At 43.8% G+C, this 21,937-nt stretch overlaps 1 protein-coding gene across 2 annotated transcripts in view; it reads right to left on the bottom strand.

Moving 5' to 3' along the window:
• pappaa (pregnancy-associated plasma protein A, pappalysin 1a) overlaps positions 1–21,937 on the bottom strand; it is a 383,886-nt gene that overhangs the window by 308,989 nt on the left and 52,960 nt on the right. For both annotated transcript variants that reach the window (XM_047017373.1, XM_047017374.1), the window contains exons 3-6: positions 18,427–18,572; positions 17,806–18,099; positions 17,221–17,413; positions 16,928–17,049 (exon numbers count right to left, since the gene is read on the bottom strand). In XM_047017373.1, coding sequence (XP_046873329.1) covers positions 16,928–17,049; positions 17,221–17,413; positions 17,806–18,099; positions 18,427–18,572 — 755 coding nt within the window. The remainder of the gene's footprint in view (positions 1–16,927; positions 17,050–17,220; positions 17,414–17,805; positions 18,100–18,426; positions 18,573–21,937) is intronic.

The raw sequence follows: 21,937 nt of genomic DNA, 5'->3' as shown, positions 1-21,937 counted from the left end.
CATTGTGGTATTATATTTGATTTTTGATTTGCAATAGGTAAGGCTTCATGCTGTGGTCCAACTTTGTCTTTCAGCTAATACCTGACAACAGGGGAATATGTGTTACCTTTGAAAAGAGACCACAACCGTGCATGTACTCCAAATGGTTCACGAACAGCTTTCAATTTACTTTGGGTATGCCCTTTTTAGGCGTTTATGTTGTTGTGGACAGGATCGTTAAGAAGTGCAATTAACTATTCTGCAATATTTATATTCGCTTATTTATATTTGGTCTCCATATGCAACTGGTGTTATCTTTTTTATTATATCTCATACTAACTTTGTAAACTTTTTCTATGTATACTTCTGTCCACTTAGCTGCTGCAATAACCGAATTGTGGCACAAATAAAGGTATATTTTAGGGCTAAAACAACGAATCAATTAAATTGATTAAAATCAATGATTAAAAGCGTTGGCGACGAATATCATTATCGATGCGTTGTGTCGCGCGATTATTACACCACTCAATAAGTTGCAGAGATGTTTGAGTATTTAAAAAAAAGTTTAGTTGAGCGCGGAGCAAAGTGGAGGTAGAGGAAAGACCCTCGGAGAGACGTTGTTGAGTAACGTTGTTCTGAAACACATGGCGGAGAAATCAGTACGACCTAAGTCAGCCAAGGTGTGGAAGCATTTCACACTAAATACGTTGAAAAGGTGTGTTAATTAAGTCTGCTTCAAACCCCCACAAACTTTTCTCTACCTTCTCCACCCTTCTTAACCCACCTCCCCCACTCCCCCCCCTCCACCCTGACAGCAGACGACTTCTCCTACTTCTTTGAGGAAAAAGTCTCCGACATTAGCAGTCGGTTCCCTAAACCCACCTTTCCTACCCCCTCACCCTTCATGACTGACCCAACTAAATGTCTAAACTCTTTCTCTCCCCTGTCCGAGTCAGAGCTCTCTGACCTCATTCTCTCTCATCGCCCCACCTCCTGCCCCCTTGATCATGTCCCCTCCCCTCTCTTTCAAACCATCTCCCCCTCCATCATAACTTTTCTGCTCCATGTCCTAAACTCCTCTCTTACCTCTGGCACCTTCCCCTCTGCCTTCAAACAGGCCAGAGTTACCCCTCTACTCAAAAAACCCTCCCTTAATCCTACCGTCCTCCAGAACTACAGACCAGTATCACTGTTACCCTTCTTTTCTAAAACAATTGAACGTGCTGTATCTAACCAACTGTCTAACTTTCTCTCTCAGAACAACCTGCTTGACCCCAACCAATCGGGCTTCAAGACCGACCACTCCACAGAGACTGCCCTCCTTTCAGTCACCCTTGCCCTCCAGTCTGCCAGAGCGGCTTCGAGGTCATCCGTCATCATTCTGCTGGACCTTTCTGCAGCGTTTGATATGGTGAACCACCAGATCCTGCTTTACAGACTTTCTGAGATGGGCGTCACTGGCACTGCACTCCAGTGGATCTCATCCTACCTGTCGGGAAGATCCTACCAGGTCTCCTGGGGAGGCAAACTGTCAGGGCTCCGTCCTTGGACCCCTCCTCTACACCACCTCACTTGGACCAATCATCACCTCCCATGGCTTCTCCTACCACTGCTACGCTGCTGACACGCAGCTGTACCTGTCGTTCCCCCCGACCGATCCGGGGATCTCAGCTAGGATTGAGGCCTGCTTCACAGACATCTCCGCCTGGATGACCGAGCACCACCTCCAGCTGAACCTCGCCAAAACAGAACTTCTCATCATCCCGGCCAAACCCTCCATTTCCCACGACCTCTCAATCACCCTGGGATCTGCGACAATGACCCCCTCATCCTCTGCCAGGAACCTTGGGGTTACCATGGATGACGGGCTCTCCCTCACGGCCCACATTGCTGCGGTCTCCCGGTCGTGTAGATTCACCCTCTACAACATCCGGAAGATCAGGAGATACCTGTCTGAGCACTCCACCCAGCTGCTTGTCCAAGCACTTGTCCTCTTCAAGTTGGACTACTGCAAATCGCTGCTCGCCGGTCTCCCAGCATGCGCAACCCGCCCTCTTCAGAGGATTCAGAAAGCAGCGGCCCGCCTGGTCTACAATCTACCCAGACGCTCCCACGTTACCCCGCTCATCATCTCCCTCCACTGGCTTCCCATCACGGCCCGCATCAGATTCAAGACCCTGGTACTGACCTTCCGAGCAGTGAACGGGACTGCACCCGACTACATCAAGTCTCTCCTGCAGCCTTACACCCCCACCCGCCACCTACGGTCTGCTTCAGACAACCGCCTGGTGGTCCCACCGCTCAAGACTGCCCGGTACACAAGCTCTTCTCCTGCCTGGCCCCCCAGTGCTGGAATCAACTCCCCACCTCCATCAGAGACACAGACTGTCTCTCCACCTTCAAGAGAAAGCTCAAGACGCACTTGTTCAGGGAGTTCAACGGTACTTAGGAATGGTTTGCTGAACCCAATGCTAGTTTCCGCAAGGATCACAATGACTCTTGCTTAGTGACTTGTTGCTCTTGTTGGTTAGTGGTAGCTGATTTAAACTGTTGTATTCTATTTTTAGTTAATCTTATATTTTTATTTTATTTTACTGTTGCTTGTTTTTTCTACAGGTACACTTGCACTTTCAGATTCAGGTTTTTAAATTGTTACTTGCTTAACTACATGCTCTTATGGTTCTTCCCTTTGGCACTTATTTTTTGGTTGTTCACAATGTGTGCTTCTTGTTTTGGCTATGCACTTTGTAAAGCTCTCTCTTGGAAGTCGCTTTGGATAATTAAAATTACAAACTCAGATCAGGCGATCGTGGAAAAGAGGAGTTATGTCGCAAAAAGCAAAGCGTAAAGCAGCAGAGAGGTGTTGTTTCAGCAGCGTAAATTGATTTGAGTTTTTTTTCATTTTTTTTTCAAAAAGGGCAATGTTGCCGCAATTAACAGGGCAAGGGAGACAACTTGTCAAACCATTACGACCGTTAAAATGCTTAAATTGTGGACCTACCAAATCTACTTAACATATATATTTGCATTTAGGCCTACTAATAATTAGCGTAATTTGATGAGCTGTCTGAAACCGTTCTGACAGTATCCTAGCCTATGGCCGATATTCTCAACAGGAGATTGAGAATAATATAAGCCCAAAACAGAACGTGGCAGCAATTGAAAATTGTAGGATAAAATTCAAAACACTGAAGAAGGCCATGGTTAATTGCACTTGATGTGGACCAATAATGTTTTTGTCTTCACATCTTGAACCAAATCTATAAATTACTTAAAAATAACATTACCACATGCATTTATTAAGTGATAGGCTAAATGCTGAGCTTTAAGATAAAATGGAAAGATAACCATGACTAAAATAGGGATTCACTAGAATGACTATTGCACAGATCCAGCACTGACTTTTTTGATTAGAAGGTGACCCAAACTGAACACTTTGTTTGGCAGAACAGTCATTTAAAATTGCTCAGCATGACTATCATTATTATTACGAGTATTTCCAATTAACATAGTCTGCCTCCACAGATCCAGAGGGGGCTTGGACAGTGATAGACTGTGGCTGTGCCAAGTGTTGTCACAGCCTCACTTTGGGAAAGCCTGCCCTACTTGGACCATTGGGGGAGACTGTTGGGCACAGCAACTAATTGTCTTCTTTGGAAAGGGCAAGATTTGGGACACTGTTATGTAGGGGCAGCATAAAGGGCACTTCATAACAGCACCCTTTTCCATTGGAAGTAAGGGCATGGGAACAGTCCAATTTAGGCCATTATAAGGGCACCTTTCGGGTACTGCATCACATTTTCTATACTATAAAGGAACTCATTAACACATGTTTTTACATTTATAGAGGGCACACTGTCATTTATTGCGTGGGGCATCCTGGGCACTCAAGCATATTTCACAATGTGAATGGCAGACAGTAGGGCACTTGGTCATATTTTTGCCACTCGAAGGCATTTTAGAAACACTTTCAACCATGGGGGCACCAGGCAGTCACCCCCTGAGTCTTCCACTGGGCCTGGATACACCCATGGGGACAGTATATTGCACCTATAATTTTGTGGAAGCCAGACGAGAGGTAATATAGAGGCTTGTCAATACATAGGCTACTTTAAACAATGAAAATACTTTATATAATTGAATAAAAAGTCTCCTTGATTCTTTGTGTTTCAAGATTACCTGAAAAACTAATGATAATATTCAGGTACTGCTTGGAGCAAAGTATACCCTTCTTATTTCCTGGCATAGTTCAAGAACGTCCCATATGCAAAGACAGACAGATGCAGACAGACTGAACAGTGTCAATTAAATGAACTCTGCTTCAAACCCCCACAAGCTTTTTTCTACCTTCTCCACCCTTCTTAACCCACCTCCCCCACCCCCTCCCTCCACCCTGACAGCAGACGACTTCTACTCCTTCTTTGAGAAAAAAGTCGCCGACATTAGCAGTCGGTTCCCTATACCCACCTTTCCTACCCCCTCACCCTCCACGACTGACCCAACTAAATGTCTAAACTCTTTCTCTCCCCTATCCGAGTCAGAGATCTCTGACCTCGTTCTCTCTCATCGCCCCACCTCCTGACCCCTTGATCCTATCCCCTCCCCTCTCTTTCAAACCATCTCCCCCTCCATCATAACTTTTCTTCTCCATGTCCCAAACTCCTCTCTTACCTCCGGCACCTTTCCCTCTGCCTTCAAACAGGCCAGAGTTACCCCTCTACTCAAAAAACCCTCCCTTAACCCTGCCGTCCTCCAAAACTACAGACCGGTATCACTGCTACCCTTCTTTTCAAAAACAATTGAACCTGCTGCATCTAACCAACTGTCAAACTTTGTCTCTTAGAACAACCTGCTTGACCCCAACCAATCGGGCTTCAAAACTGGCCACTCCACAGAGACTGCCCTTCTTTCAGTCACCACTGCCCTCCAGTATGCCAGAGCGGCTTCCAGGTCATCCGTCATCATTCTGTTGGACCTTTCTGCAGCGTTTGATACGGTTAACCACCAGATCCTGCTCTCCAGACTTTCTGAGATGGGCATCGCTGGCACTGCACTCCAGTAGATCTCATCCTACCTGTCGGGAAGATCCTCCCAGGTCTTCTGGGGAGGCAAACTGTGAGTCCCTCGCCAGCTCTCCACTGGTGTCCCACAGGGCTCGGACCCCTCCTCTTCTCTCTGTACACCACCTCACTTGGACCAATCATCACCCCCCATGGCTTGTCCTACCACTGCTACTCTGACGACACGCAGCTGTACCTGTCGTTCCCCCCGACCGATCCGGGGATCTCAGCTAGGATTGAGGCCTGCCTCACAGACATCTCCGCCTGGATGACCGAGCACCACCTCCAGCTGAACCTCGCCAAAACAGAACTTCTCTTCATCCCGGCAAAGCCCTCCATCTCCCACGATCTGTCAATCACCCTGGGATCTGCGAAGGTGAGCCCTTCATCCTCTGCCAGGAACCTTGGGGTCACCATGGATGACGAGCTCTCCCTCACGGCCCACATTGCTGCAGTCTCCCGGTCTTGTAGATTCACCCTCTACAACATCCGGAAGATCAGGAGATACCTGTCTGAGCACTCCACCCAGCTGCTAATCCAAGCACTGGTCCTCTCCAAGTTGGACTACTGCAACTCGCTGCTCGCTGGTCTCCCAGCATGTGCAACCCGCCCTCTTCAGAGGATTCAGAACGCAGCGGCCCGCCTGGTCTACAATCTACCCAGACGCTCCCACGTTACCCCGCTCCTCATCTCTCTCCACTGGCTACCCATCAACGCCCGTATCAGATTCAAGACCCTGGTACTGACCTTCCGAGCAGTGAACAGGACTGCACCCGACTACATCAAGTCTCTCCTGCAACCTTACACCCCCACCCGTCACTTACGGTCTTCTTCAGACAACCGCCTCGTGGTCCCACCGCTCAAGACCGCCCGGTCCCAACACAAGCTCTTCTCCTGCCCGGCCCCCCAAAGGTGGAACCAGCTCCCCACCTCCATCAGGGACACTGACTGTCTCCCCACCTTCAAGAAAAGGCTCAAGACACACTTGTTCCGGGAGTACAACGGCACTTAGGAATGCTTGGCTGGACCTGATGTTAGCTTCCTCCAGGATCACAATGACTCTTATTGAGTGACTTGTTGCTCTTGTAGGTTAGTTATAACGAAGTTAAGTCTTGTACTTGCTGTGAAATATTTTACTGTTAATTGTTCTTCTACAGATACAGTCCTGCACTTTTGTGATTCATGTTGTTTTAATTTGTAACTTGTATAACTGCATGCTCTTATGGGTCTTCCCTTTGGCACTTTGGCACAGTTTTTTCATAATGTATGCTTCATGTTTTGGCTGCTTGAAATGTGTGGGACTACCTCGTTGTTACGATCAGTGACCTCTGCTCTTTTGTAAAGCTCTCTCTTGGAAGTCACTTTGGATAAAAGCGTCTGCTAAATGCATAAATGTACATGTAAATATGATTGACAGCAGTGTTTGGCCAGTAGCTAGCCTAGAGTAAGCGCCCCCATTATCGTCCATTCAAACTCGCCAGTGTTCCAGAGCCCCTTATCATCCACAACCGTTTCTTACATTAATTTCTTAAAGAACATATGCAGCAACGAAAGAAAGTAACTATTTTATCAACATTCTTACGAGCGTCAGCTAGTCTAGGTGGATAATGGGACCCCTTACGCTAGTTAGGCCTGCGTAATTTCAAGGTTAAGTTAAACAACTAGCTAGCAAAAAATTATCAATGAGAGGAAGATGGCGAAAAGAAAAAAGAACGACGATTACCATTTGCATTTGTGGAGAAGTCGGGGTGCTTAGTGTCCATTTGCAATTAACGTATTGCGTTGCTCAATAAGTCCGCAAAACGATGCAGCAACATAAATCTCATTAATGTAAGTAGGGTGCAATGCACTTCATGTTAATCACTTGTTTATGATGCCTGTTTCTCAATTTTTGTGGTGTCTTAAAGTGCTAGAAACCAGGGGCCTGTTCAATAAAGGCCACTCAAAAAAGCTAGACTTAAAGTCCTAAACCAGACTTGAATAAGTTTAATTAGTCAATCGGGGCTAAAGCGGTTCCACAAAGGCCAATTTCAGCTCACGCAGTCCTACTAATTCAAGTCAGATTTAAGTAGTCGAGCTAATTGCGTGTGCACCCTATTCTTAAGCAGCCCGAGAGGTAAAACATGGATCATACAATCCACCACGGCAAAAGCAATGCACATGGCCACGTGACTTCTTCCAGAAATAACGTTCCCTTTAAATCGTGTACGATAGTGTAGTGTTGTGTGTAGTAGCCTACAGTTAGCTTGGGTGTCACTGAGTGGAAAAACAAACAGCATTGCCACCTACTCGTGTTGTATATAACTACCAGGGCGGTGTTCCATCAACGTCGCTAACGCAAGTCGCAGTAACAGGAATAAGTATCACTTGTGTAAACGTCAACTTAGATTTAAGCCGCAAGCCTAAATTGACTTTTTGTGTTTTTGGGGAGTTGTCCCCAAAAAGGGCAATGTTGCCACAATTAACATGGCAAGGGAGACAACTTGTCAAACCATTACGACCGTTAACATGCGTAAATTGTAGACCTACCAAATCTACTTGACATATATATATATATATGCACCCAGAGCTACTACCAGTGCAAGTCTTATATTACTGTTGTTGTTATTACATACACATTTGCAAATCTTTCTAATACACGACTGTAAACTTTGCTGTGGCTCTTTTGAAAAATGTATCTCAAATGTTTTGTTTGTTTGGCTCTTCTGGGTAAAAAAGTTCCAGACCCCTGCTCTAGAACAAGCAAAAACAGGAACTGAAAACGGGGACGGCCGTGGCCTTAACAAGTGGCATCTTTTTTCCCTGTTCAGCGGTGTACTCCATTCTTTCCCCCATTTCCACAACATGATCACTTGTCACCAATGAAGTCAGCACCTTCTTACCTATGAGTGCCTGCCACACACCCTGTTTTATTTCCACTTTAACATGTTTCTTAGATATAGTTAAACAATAGTTTTCTACAAGTGCACACAGATTAGCCTTAGGACACCTAAGTCACTGTACCAACCGACAATCTATGGACGAAGCCATTTAACAGATACTAATAATTTAATTAAAATAACTTGGACAACAAAACCAAACCTGCCACCACAGTCCATAACCAAGGGCACCAACACACAGCACAAACACTGAAAGGCAAACCTTAAGGCAAGGTCACAAAATGAACTTGCCGTCTTCAATCTGTCATGCAATTTTGTGTTGTTTGTCAGTGATTATTTCATTAGAAATAGTGTTGTCAAGCCCTTCAATCGTTCGTTCGTTCGTCATCTGCCGCTTGTCCGGGGATCGGGTCGCGGGGGCAGCGACCTAAGCAGGGAGGACCAGACTTCCCTCTCGCCGGCCACTTCCACCAGCTCTTCATGGGGGACCCCGAGGCGTTCCCAGGCCAGCCGAGAGACATTGTCCCTCCAGTGTGTCCTGGGTCTTCCCCGGGGCCTCTTCCCAGTGGGACGTGCCCAGAACACCTCACCAGGGAGGCGTCCAGGAGGAGCAGCGGTTCTACTCTGAGCCCCTCCCGGATGACCAAGCTTCTCACCCTATCTCTAAGGGAGAGCCCGGACACTCTGCGGAGAAAGCTCATTTCGGCCGCTTGTATTGACAATCTCGTTCTTTCGGTCACTACCCATAGTTTGTGACCATAGGTGAGGGTAGGAACGTAGATCGACTGGTAAAAAGAGAGTTTCGCCTTTCGACTCAGCTCCTTCTTCACCACGACGGATCGATGCAGAGCCCGCATCACTGCGGACGCCGCACCGATCCACTTGTCAATTTCGCGCTCCATTCCTCCCTCACTCGTGAACAAGACCCTGAGATACTTGAACTCCTCCGCTTGGGTCAAGATCTCCTCCCCGACCCGGAGATGGCACTCCACCCTTTTCCGGTCCATAACCATGGCCTCAGATTTGGAGGTGCTGATTCGCATCCCAGCCGCTTCACATTCGGTTGCGAACCACTCCAGTGAGAGCTAAAAGTCGCGGCCCAATGAAGCCAACAGGACCAAGCCAACAGCCCTTCAATCATTCAGCAAAATTAAATGTACTATAAAGGACGTTACACAAGTTGAGGGTTAGACTGTAGTTGATTTATAAATGGGTAGCCCATTATTATCAACATTCTATATTGTCAGCTGACAATGATCACTTTGTTGTCTCTAATGTAGTGACCCGGCAAAGGGAGTTCTGTGTTAGCGTATCAGCCTTTTAGTAGTATATATTTACACATTCATCATAAACATTCAAGGGTCTGATAGATCCAATTATACATCGTTGCGTGATGGCGAAATCTGTATAGCTGTTCTTTGTAGCATTGGATATGTTTAAGTCAATTTTGTTGTTCCAAGGCATCTGCAGTCTCATTTCTAAAATTGCGATGTCATTTCAATATAGTCCCTTATGGGCGTCAATACATTTACACTACTCTCGTCAATTTCGCGTTCCGTTAAGTATGTCTCTTTACTAATATTTAAACGTTTTGTCCCAGCAATCGTGTTATGTGGCTTGGTTTGGAGTTTTAACTAAATATGCCTTTGAAGTGCACAGGGTGGAGGAGATTGATTTTCATTCAATTGATGTGCAGGTCATTTGTGATGCACAAATGCAGCTGATAAATGCACCCAACAGAGACAGGATGTGATGTGCTCTCAAAAGGATAAGTAAAACATGGCAAAACATTGAATAGCCCTGCCTATATGACCCAACATTTTGTTGTATAATATAAACTACATGTCCCACATGTTATATACTGTTCTTAAATGGCACATTACACAACAGTTATTGATAAATAATAATTGTTTGGCACAAGCCAGAGCTTCTGGAGGCATTACAGGGATGGAGCACAAAGCAACATTTTAGGGTTATATCTGATTTCTGATTGTAAACATATGTACGTGTAGCTTATGTCATGTTACTGTTTTCATACCCAAAATGTTCCTTTCCTGTGTATGCCATATAGTATGAAGTATATGTCAGGTTTTATAGGACCCCAGACCCCAGGACTTCCACGTACATTTACAACCAATCCTGCTTTCACTCAACTACAGTATCCTTCAGAATTTCACTAACAACATACATTTATCTTCTATCTACATGCTTTTTCACATACACATTTTTCCCTACAGCCATATTTCTCTGGGTTATACAGATGTAAAGATTTACAAGCGGTGCTCCAACATTCTTTGACCATGCCAGTATTTCCAGAAAAAAAATGGTATGAGGACACTAGCCCCGAGCAAACAGGTGTTGTGTGTGTTTCGCATGGACGTGCACACACTTGTCCATACACACACACCTCATCATGGCTGTTTATATAGACATACAAGCCTAGACATGCCCACTCAGGGGGGCTGTGCGATATGACCAAAATCTCATATCCTGATACAGTTCCTTTCATATCCCGATAACACTATATATAACAATATGGCTCATATTTTATAAATGCAATGAATAAATAGTTTATATAAAATGACCACATGGAGAGGCCAATTACTTTTTTTCTTTTATTATAAACTTAATAAAAAGTACTTGCTCATGTAAAAATGTTCTCCTTTTCAAGGCTCACAATTATGACCATCTTGGTCACACATGCTCCCAACATTTTATTTGTGAAACCTCAAAATACATTTGGGAGTGTAGCGGAGTACTTGTACACAACTCACTGGACAGGTTCAAATGGACACTGCACCTTTAAGGGCACAGTGAGCTAGCTTCGTTTTCTGTTAAAAAAGTATTGTCTTTGTAGGCCTACTTTGATAAACGACACACAACATTGTGTGCCAAAAGGGAGAAGTTTGTCAACCACAGGTCTTTCCAACTCCTTATAGGAGCGTTTGTGCAAATAATTTTTGTGTAGTGACCTGTTTCATTTCTCTACAAAATGCTCGCAAATATGTGTGAATGTGCCTACATGTGCCTGCTGTGAGCTGACACAGTGAACGGTCCGCCATTCCATCCAACGTAATCTTTGGATTCTTAACTTTAATGCACATTTTTGTGGGGGGGCTCCACTCTGCATGTTATGCCCTCTTATCTCTCTCAGGAAGCTTCAAAGGGCTTGCTTGAGACATCTCCAGCAACCATTTGTCTTTTCCATTTGTGGCGGGAATTCAAACAAAGAACATACCTTGCCAGAACTTGAAGGAAAGTTCTTCAAAACATCATCTTTACAAGAGTAGAAGGTGGAGAATTGTGAGAGGATTATTTGTGTAATGTTTGCTGCTTTGTTTTAATGTTGTGTTTACTGTAATCTTGATTCGAGTAACTACTCATTATTCCTGAAAGATAACCAAGTCATCCTTGGTATCTACACAAAGCTAACATTATAAAACAATCATTTAACTATAATTTGTAACTATACCAAAATGTTCAGATATATCTCGGAGTCCAGTGATACCAACGATCATCAGGATTGGCGTTCCAAATAATCTCGCCAAGTTTCTCCCAGGATTAAACAAGATTAGTGACTGCAATATTAGTGATTGCAACACTACACTACTAAGTACCCAAATTCTAACTGCGACCTGATTGAAATATCATGATCCCTGCTGCACGGCCGCAGGGATCCTTGACTTTGGATATTCTTCAAAGGGGCCCTCGGACCACAGGCGGAGGCAACGGAGGGGCACAGAGTGGCACATGCCCCTCCAGGAATCTGATTGGTTCTCAGGTGCCCCCCTATTTTCATTGGCTCTGAATGATGTCAATCTCAGTAAGAAATTATTTAACCCTTGTGCTGCCTTCGGGTCACATGACCCAAAGGTTCATAAAGAACCATCGTTGTGCTTACCCAATCCAAAAACAAATTATTTTATTTTAACCTTCGCAATGTGGGGGGTCTGAGACAGCCCAAAGGTTAAAAGAAAATGCTTCACTTTGTTTTTGTATGCGGTAAAGTTGTCGCAATATGACGGTGCGTCACAATGACTGATGGATCAGAATGACCTGAAGATAACACAAGGGTTAAGATCCTTTAGCGATCTGCCTGGACAGAACATGACAGAAGCCATTCCCGCTTTTCCTAGAGGTTTACACTCTGTGGACAGCGTAAACTGAGGAACAATAAAATTGTAGAAGAGGTAAAGTGTTGTTAAGTTATACGTAACCTAACATTAGCTAAGTACAAAACATTAGGTAGTGAGTCTGTTGGGAAAAAAGCACGGAAATTAACAAAATTATACGGTGTGCTTTATGGTTTATAGCAGCGTTCCCCAACCGCGTGTCCACGGACTGGTAACGGTCCGTGAGTCATTAGGTACTGGGCCGCACAAAAGTAAATTTATACGATTTTTTCCTTAATTGATTATCAGAGTCTGAAAGACATTTTATTCTGAAAAATGACCGGATTCTCTCCTTCTTTGCGGGCCTTTTCCCCTGAGCAAAAAAGCTCTGCAAAAACGTTTGTTTACAAAAACTGTTGCAAGTTTGTGGGCTTCATTGTGCGGTAACTATCACTCTTCCTCTTGACACGTGATAGTTACCACTCAATGAAGCCTGTTTGAAACAACAACTCTACCAGTGATTGCCACAAAAGCACTGAAAACCCTTTGTGAAGCGGGATTTTCTGCCATGACAGCAATCAAACAAAATAACAGAATAAACTGGATATAAGGAACACACTTCGGGTGTCACTGTCGTCTAAGTTTAGTCTCGTTTACACATAGTGGGACTGACAGATCGAAAGTTAGCTAATAACAATGTAACGGTGAAAACCAGGCTAAGAAACGTAAAGATGGGGCTGAAAAATTGAGACAAAAATACATCACATTCACTAGACAAGGTTTTACCAATTGAAAAACGGCTATGTTTATTTTACATAAAGCTCCAAAAAAATGTTTTAGCTCATATCAGTAAAATAAATTCTCTGCGCACTCGCATTAGGTGTGGAAGTCGCTAACTAGGATCACATCAAACCCAGAATGTGCATGCATTAGCAGGGCAGCTGTGGTGGCGTAGGGGGGGCGGTTCAGGTGGGCCAGTTTGGATCAAAGTCCAGGGCCTATCTTTCCTCCTTGCCGGTCCGTGATGATATGGCTTACATGAAACCGGTCCGTGGCGCAAAAAAGGTTGGGGACCACTGGTTTATAGGTTAACATTAAACATGAAAAGGAGATTCTTTACTTAATTGGATTTCCCTCCAATTCTCGGCTGCTCCCCCCTGTGACCTAGCCTGACGTTGTCATACTCATAATTCTAGTCAGAATATGAGTCTGAGAACTCTCCGTTGGGCTTTGACTACAGGGCGTGTTTCAAACGAGCCTGGAAAACAAATGCCTCTTCGCTCAATTGTATAGATCTACAACCAATCAGAGCAACAGAGTATGTGACGTATGTTAAGCACCGCATAGTTGTTGTCAACAGAACTAAACTACAAGCAGACTTGAAGTATGCTTGAAGAATGAATACAAACGATTTTTGCCGGTGTTGTAAAATTAATTTAAGGGTAGGGAGAGTACTTGTTCACACGGTCAACCTTTTTGAGTGAAACAATAAAGGGCAATGCATATACGAACAAGTTCTCCGTTTAGGATTACAACTCCATTGGGGCCAGCTGATAAATTAAACTTTTACTGAATCCCGTAGGAAGGACGGCAAAAACATATTTTCCATTGACAAATGCCTTGATTGCGTCTCTCTGTTCCTCTTTCAAAATTAATGTGCTGTCGATGTCTTCTAAAACAGACTCGATGGCATAATCATAACATCCCAGATCTCCAGCGGTAGCCATGTTTGTTCAAAACGAAGTCAACTTAAGCGCTCTTTTGTGACGTGGGTGATTACGTTACTGTTGATCATCTGTCCATCATCGTATAAGCCCGCCCTGGCAATTTAATTGGTTCGCCCAGATTCTGGTTTTCTGTAGTTGGTCCCCAATACGAGACCCTCCAGACCCAACTTCCCGACCAAATTTTTTTGGGGGCGGGGAGAAGTTGGGCTGGCAGCCAGGCTACCTGTGACCCTCCACTGAAAATATTTTTGAGCCGCCCCTGCTTCGGACACAAACAGGCCTCATCCTCATTGATCAACCCTGATCAAACGTAACTTGTTCATACTATCCATATTTACTTTAAATAATTAATTAATGAATCATTTCTAAAACATATTTTTACATGTGCATGTTCACTACTGTTAAGATCTGTTCTACACTTAAAACAAATGTATTCCTTCAGAATAAGATGATTACATATTAACTATCGGTTTCCTTGGTTTTCACCCAATATCATGGTGGTGTCCATTTAACTAAATACTTGATTAGAAATAAAGTATATCCACACCCCGCTACAACACCATACCAACATTTGCCCTCACACACAATGCACAACATACGCACACTGAAAACATTTTGCTGTATTAGTTGGATACCCCATGTGTGGGTATCATAAGATTTCACTGCAGACAATAAAAACACACAAACACACACATAGGAGGAGCAGCTGTAAGAATGGAATGATGGATTAGCATTGTAAGTGTAAACTGGTAGAGAAGAATGGCAGAGTGTGAGGCGAGACATTTATACACACAAGTGTAGACAAGCCCAGACATGTCTCTCTCTCACACAAGTCTTTGTGCCTATGCCTAGACACATAAGCAGACACAGACACATATAAACATGCACTTGCCCATCTACATGGCCACATATACAAATGTACTACACACAGATGTACTGTACCAGATCCCTCTCTGATCCTCAGCCCAGTAGGTAATTGAGTTCATTATTAGCCATGTGCTGTCTGACACCCCCCAGACTGATTATATCTTTCTGGTTTCTCTTAACTTTAGCTCACATCTTACTCTTAAAGACTCACAATGATTTTATAAATACAATCACATAACATCAGACTCATATTCAATAGAAGGGAAATAATTCTGCATGTGTCACAGCCCTTGTTATGCCAATAAACACTGTTTTGCTTTAGAAAATATTGATATTTTAAGGCAGAAAGCTCATTAGTCAACCTTGACACAAACAGTAACACGTTCTGCATATTTATGCCACTTTGGTATACCCTTTGTCTCACTGGGGGCAGAGTTTGAACCTAAACAGAACATGATCATACACATATCTACACAACCTCATATAATACAAAGCCAGAACACACAGACACACTCATACGCACACGCAATACTTACTACTGTAGCAGCCAGCCAGCAGTCAAAGGTTCACAGCTGTGCGTACTAGCTCAAATTCTACATCCCTAATGTTGTTTCCTCTACAGTGATTTGAAAAAGCATTAGAAGAGTGAAAAGGGAGAACCATCCTGTCCTATTTCAGGAATGCTGCTGATTTCAGCTCTAATTGTCCTCAAATTGTATTACGAATGAGATCTTCCCTCATGGCACAAGCAATTTAAGAATACTATGGGGGGGGCGGGGGGGGGGGGGGGATCAGTGCGTAAAAATAATATTATGGCTTTCGCCTGATCACTTACATGAGATCAATTAGCATATTTAGTTTTTTACCCCCGCAATGCTAGGATTTTGCATGTTTATGACTTTTAAAGTAGAATCATTCTACTTCAGTTCAGGAGAGTTCAGGATGCTCTCAGCTAACTAGACATATTCAAATTGGTGATAGAAAATCATAGTTATGAAAGAATCTTTCAATCAAACTGGTTTGATTACATTCTTGATTTAACAAGTATCAAACCAATCAAACAGGCTTAGGGCATGACCATGCTCCCACTCTTGTGTAACACAGCTGTCAACTGGGTTACGCTCCGGGCATTTGATAATTTCATGCCACATCAGGCGAGTTTGCAAAGATTCTACATAGTATGTATTGCAAGCTTGGAATGGGCAAACAAAGCAGAAACTGTGATGCTGTATGGGCAGGTGATGGAGAGCTAAAAAAAAAACGATAGCAAACAACCAGGAAATTGCACCAACAGCACAGGAAAATTTGAATAATTATGGGAAATGCAGTTTTGTACCTGGTAAATGAATGCCCATAGAAGTCATTAGCATAAAAGCACACATGCAAGTTATGTCAAAACCTTTATTTAAAAAAAACAGTAATAAGACAATGTTAAAATTATGTCTTCCCCCACAGATGCATCTCAGGACATTATGGTGCCACGGGACGGAGGCTTGCTGATGGAGCTCCATCCGTGCCGTTGGATTAGAGGCTAAGATTGTAGCGCCTACGAGACATGATATTAAATTAATAAATTATTTTTGTTTGAAGTTAATAAATTTTTTAGGCAGATAAAATACATACATCTAATCAGTTGAACACTACATACACAATGACTGGTTATTATTGGCTACATACACTATTCAATTTCACATTGACAATTTACCATTTAGGAAATATATTTTATGCATACAGTACATACCTGAGGCACTAGACGTTCCTGCCTCAATCCCTCCAAACTCCGTCTGAGGTAAATGAACCTGGCTTTGCATTGCTCTGGTGTTCTTGAGACCCAAGACTAAGATGCACTGACAGCCACTGCTAAATCCTTGCACACAATTCTAGCCATAGCATTTTACGGGAGATGTTGAGCATCTCCAATAAATCGGTGAAATTCCCACTCAGCCTAGTGAATTTAGATTGTCTTCATCTCTGCATAGTTACTCCTTTTTGCATAATCCCCTTGTGTACCGTCGGGCACCTAATTGGTAATAGGGACCATCCAAATTACTCAATCATGCAATTATTCCACCCAGATAGTGAAGCCGGTTTTACCGAATTCCGGATTAATTGAATACAAATAATTGTTATTTTGCGCGTGTTAGACAATTAGTTGGTACTAAACAATACATCATAGCATTAGCTGGTACCCTAGCGTTAGACCTTACCCTAGAGCCATTGCGATGACTAATTGTCGGAAAAATATACGGACTGAGAGATGAGGCTATGATAAATTCAGTCTCCATGTACTGTTGGAGTCTTACCTTCAGCCTCGCGAGGGCTCCAGTGACCTGAGGGGGCACAGGGGCGGGGGGAAGAGGAGTTGGAGGCGTACTGAAGCAGGACCCGGCCCTCGGTGCATTTGTCACACACTGATCCCACTTCTCTAGGAAACCAACAGACAGGCATAGCAACAAACTTAGAAACAGTCCATCTGGAAAAGCATAAACCTTATTAACTGGCTACAGGGACGGTTTAGCTCTGAAAAAGACCATCGGTCAGGAGTATTAATTATGAATTGGTCCTTCCAGTTGGTTTCACTAGAAATTCATTTCACCTGTCATAGAAGTGTCCAGTGATGGGGGGGAACCACTCCAGAGTGATGGCATCATGTTGTTGTTCCACAACTTGAGGCGGCATAGGCACTGGGGGTGGTTTAGCCACCGGTTGCCAGGTTTGGTAAATAAGGTCAAGGTAGCAATGCATTCTGGCCACTTGGTTGAGGGTGAAGGAGTCTGTACAGTCATCATCTTCACGTAGAAGGGAAAAGTATTAGCTGGGCCAGAAGTTTTCTTCAGCACAATGTGATAAGCTAGTTCTGACAAGCCAGACAATGCCCAGTCAAAATCCAGATACAGACACATTTTGATCAACTTAATGTTAGAGATGAGAAAAGGCAATACGGCCACACAGAGAGTACTGTTAGAAGTATTTCAAATTATCTTTATCATCGACTGGTCTTACTAATCACATAATCAAAGCTTTTATCAATACATTTCTTCATTGAGATTTTGAACCTGGCTCATTCTGAATTGCATTCCCTTTGCACATAGGATATTTGTGACATAGGATTAATGTCCTGAGTGTAATATCTGTGCGTGTGTCTGAGCGTGCGTGTGTATAAGAGAGAAAGAAACCTTACCTGCGTAGCTCATGTAGTTGTTGTATGGTGTGTGTGTGAAATGTCGGCGGCCACAGGTGTCGTTGCCTGGTTCTGGGTCTCTGCAGTGTTTGTATTTTGGGGTTGGGTTGGTATCTGCACATAGGTCTCCTGTCTCTAACGAGGGTTCGGTCTCCAGACACACATCATTGCATGATTCAATCTCAGAGATCCCCCGGAATACATGGTACAACCCCAGACTGTGGCCAATCTCATGGATCATGGTGTGAGTGTGACCAAATGTGCCATAGAAGGAAGGGTTCAGAACAATGCCACCTTTAAATGAAAAGGGTTAATGGTGTTACACACAAAGACACTTTACAAATACTATGTAAAAAACGTGTAAGCATACACACATCATACAAAAACCTATTCATCCTCATCAAAATAGGAGAGTTAGAGTTGGACTCACACAATGAATTATTCACCAATACACACTCATTATCACCTTCCTCCATGTCAGAACAGAGGTTGAGATTGCTTAGGGCTTGAACTGTAATTACACATAATTAACAATGGGGTCGCAGGTAAGTGTGTGTGTTTGTATGTCTGCCTGCATATGTGTACATGGGTGTATATATGTGTGCGTGTATCTGTCTTTACCTAAATGTGTTAGGGCTTCCTTGTCCCAGGGCCAAGTGGCTACGCCTGCCAGATCTTCATCAGATGAGTTTGCAAAGAACACATTTAGGTAAGTGGAGCCATCCAAATTCAAGATTTCTTTCAGCTCCTTCACGTCCAAATAGGCCCTGGAGCGAGAGCACACAGAGACACTGAGACTGTCTGCGATTTAAGAAGTTGTGAAGTCTGTTCTGATTTTAAGTTAATTATGCTTAATCCTCTCCTATATTTCTACTAGTGCTGTCAAACGATTAAAATATTTAATCGCGATTAATCGCATTAATGTCATAGTTAACTCGCGATTAATCACAATTAGGAGAGCGTATAGCGTCATACTGAAGAGAACTTCGAGAGCGCTGCATTGACTGCGAGTGATCAAGACTAGTATATTATTGAGTTTAGCTAAAAGTTAGTCTCTTGGGCAGAGCAGAAGGGCCAGCAGTTAGATAACCAGTTGAAACTGGTCAAGGAGTAGCTAGCCAGTGAGTCATTTTCGGTTTCGGGGTACTCAGGATATTCTTTTGTTTGGCAGTAATTGGGGGCGTTGTAGAATTTGGTTTAAAAGCCGAAGTCGCCTGGAATCAGCTGAGAGCGTATAGCGTCATACTGAAGAGAACTTCGAGAGCGCTGCATTGACTGCGAGTGATCAAGACTAGTATATTATTGAGTTTAGCTAAAAGTTAGTCTCTTGGGCAGAGCAGAAGGGCCAGCAGTTAGATAACCAGTTGAAACTGGTCAAGGAGTAGCTAGCCAGTGAGTCATTTTCGGTTTCGGGGTACTCAGGATATTCTTTTGTTTGGCAGTAATTGGGGGCGTTGTAGAATTTGGTTTAAAAGCCGAAGTCGCCTGGAATCAGCTGAGAGCGTATAGCGTCATACTGAAGAGAACTTCGAGAGCGCTGCATTGACTGCGAGTGATCAAGACTAGTATATTATTGAGTTTAGCTAAAAGTTAGTCTCTTGGGCAGAGCAGAAGGGCCAGCAGTTAGATAACCAGTTGAAACTGGTCAAGGAGTAGCTAGCCAGTGAGTCATTTTCGGTTTCGGGGTACTCAGGATATTCTTTTGTTTGGCAGTAATTGGGGGCGTTGTAGAATTTGGTTTAAAAGCCGAAGTCGCCTGGAATCAGCTGAGAGCGTATAGCGTCATACTGAAGAGAACTTCGAGAGCGCTGCATTGACTGCGAGTGATCAAGACTAGTATATTATTGAGTTTAGCTAAAAGTTAGTCTCTTGGGCAGAGCAGAAGGGCCAGCAGTTAGATAACCAGTTGAAACTGGTCAAGGAGTAGCTAGCCAGTGAGTCATTTTCGGTTTCGGGGTACTCAGGATATTCTTTTGTTTGGCAGTAATTGGGGGCGTTGTAGAATTTGGTTTAAAAGCCGAAGTCGCCTGGAATCAGCTGAGAGCGTATAGCGTCATACTGAAGAGAACTTCGAGAGCGCTGCATTGACTGCGAGTGATCAAGACTAGTATATTATTGAGTTTAGCTAAAAGTTAGTCTCTTGGGCAGAGCAGAAGGGCCAGCAGTTAGATAACCAGTTGAAACTGGTCAAGGAGTAGCTAGCCAGTGAGTCATTTTCGGTTTCGGGGTACTCAGGATATTCTTTTGTTTGGCAGTAATTGGGGGCGTTGTAGAATTTGGTTTAAAAGCCGAAGTCGCCTGGAATCAGCTGAGAGCGTATAGCGTCATACTGAAGAGAACTTCGAGAGCGCTGCATTGACTGCGAGTGATCAAGACTAGTATATTATTGAGTTTAGCTAAAAGTTAGTCTCTTGGGCAGAGCAGAAAGGCCAGCAGTTAGATAACCAGTTGAAACTGGTCAAGGAGTAGCTAGCCAGTGAGTCATTTTCGGTTTCGGGGTACTCAGGATATTCTTTTGTTTGGCAGTAATTGGGGGCGTTGTAGAATTTGGTTTAAAAGCCGAAGTCGCCTGGAATCAGCTGAGAGCGTATAGCGTCATACTGAAGAGAACTTCGAGAGCGCTGCATTGACTGCGAGTGATCAAGACTAGTATATTATTGAGTTTAGCTAAAAGTTAGTCTCTTGGGCAGAGCAGAAGGGCCAGCAGTTAGATAACCAGTTGAAACTGGTCAAGGAGTAGCTAGCCAGTGAGTCATTTTCGGTTTCGGGGTACTCAGGATATTCTTTTGTTTGGCAGTAATTGGGGGCGTTGTAGAATTTGGTTTAAAAGCCGAAGTCGCCTGGAATCAGCTGAGAGCGTATAGCGTCATACTGAAGAGAACTTCGAGAGCGCTGCATTGACTGCGAGTGATCAAGACTAGTATATTATTGAGTTTAGCTAAAAGTTAGTCTCTTGGGCAGAGCAGAAGGGCCAGCAGTTAGATAACCAGTTGAAACTGGTCAAGGAGTAGCTAGCCAGTGAGTCATTTTCGGTTTCGGGGTACTCAGGATATTCTTTTGTTTGGCAGTAATTGGGGGCGTTGTAGAATTTGGTTTAAAAGCCGAAGTCGCCTGGAATCAGCTGAGAGCGTATAGCGTCATACTGAAGAGAACTTCGAGAGCGCTGCATTGACTGCGAGTGATCAAGACTAGTATATTATTGAGTTTAGCTAAAAGTTAGTCTCTTGGGCAGAGCAGAAGGGCCAGCAGTTAGATAACCAGTTGAAACTGGTCAAGGAGTAGCTAGCCAGTGAGTCATTTTCGGTTTCGGGGTACTCAGGATATTCTTTTGTTTGGCAGTAATTGGGGGCGTTGTAGAATTTGGTTTAAAAGCCGAAGTCGCCTGGAATCAGCTGAGAGCGTATAGCGTCATACTGAAGAGAACTTCGAGAGTGCTGCATTGACTGCGAGTGATCAAGACTAGTATATTATTGAGTTTAGCTAAAAGTTAGTCTCTTGGGCAGAGCAGAAGGGCCAGCAGTTAGATAACCAGTTGAAACTGGTCAAGGAGTAGCTAGCCAGTGAGTCATTTTCGGTTTCGGGGTACTCAGGATATTCTTTTGTTTGGCAGTAATTGGGGGCGTTGTAGAATTTGGTTTAAAAGCCGAAGTCGCCTGGAATCAGCTGAGAGCGTATAGCGTCATACTGAAGAGAACTTCGAGAGCGCTGCATTGACTGCGAGTGATCAAGACTAGTATATTATTGAGTTTAGCTAAAAGTTAGTCTCTTGGGCAGAGCAGAAGGGCCAGCAGTTAGATAACCAGTTGAAACTGGTCAAGGAGTAGCTAGCCAGTGAGTCATTTTCGGTTTCGGGGTACTCAGGATATTCTTTTGTTTGGCAGTAATTGGGGGCGTTGTAGAATTTGGTTTAAAAGCCGAAGTCGCCTGGAATCAGCTGAGAGCGTATAGCGTCATACTGAAGAGAACTTCGAGAGCGCTGCATTGACTGCGAGTGATCAAGACTAGTATATTATTGAGTTTAGCTAAAAGTTAGTCTCTTGGGCAGAGCAGAAGGGCCAGCAGTTAGATAACCAGTTGAAACTGGTCAAGGAGTAGCTAGCCAGTGAGTCATTTTCGGTTTCGGGGTACTCAG

This window comes from Hypomesus transpacificus, unplaced genomic scaffold (assembly GCF_021917145.1).
Source record: "Hypomesus transpacificus isolate Combined female unplaced genomic scaffold, fHypTra1 scaffold_55, whole genome shotgun sequence".
NCBI lineage: Eukaryota > Metazoa > Chordata > Actinopteri > Osmeriformes > Osmeridae > Hypomesus > Hypomesus transpacificus.
This window is presented reverse-complemented; position numbering and strand designations above follow the sequence as displayed.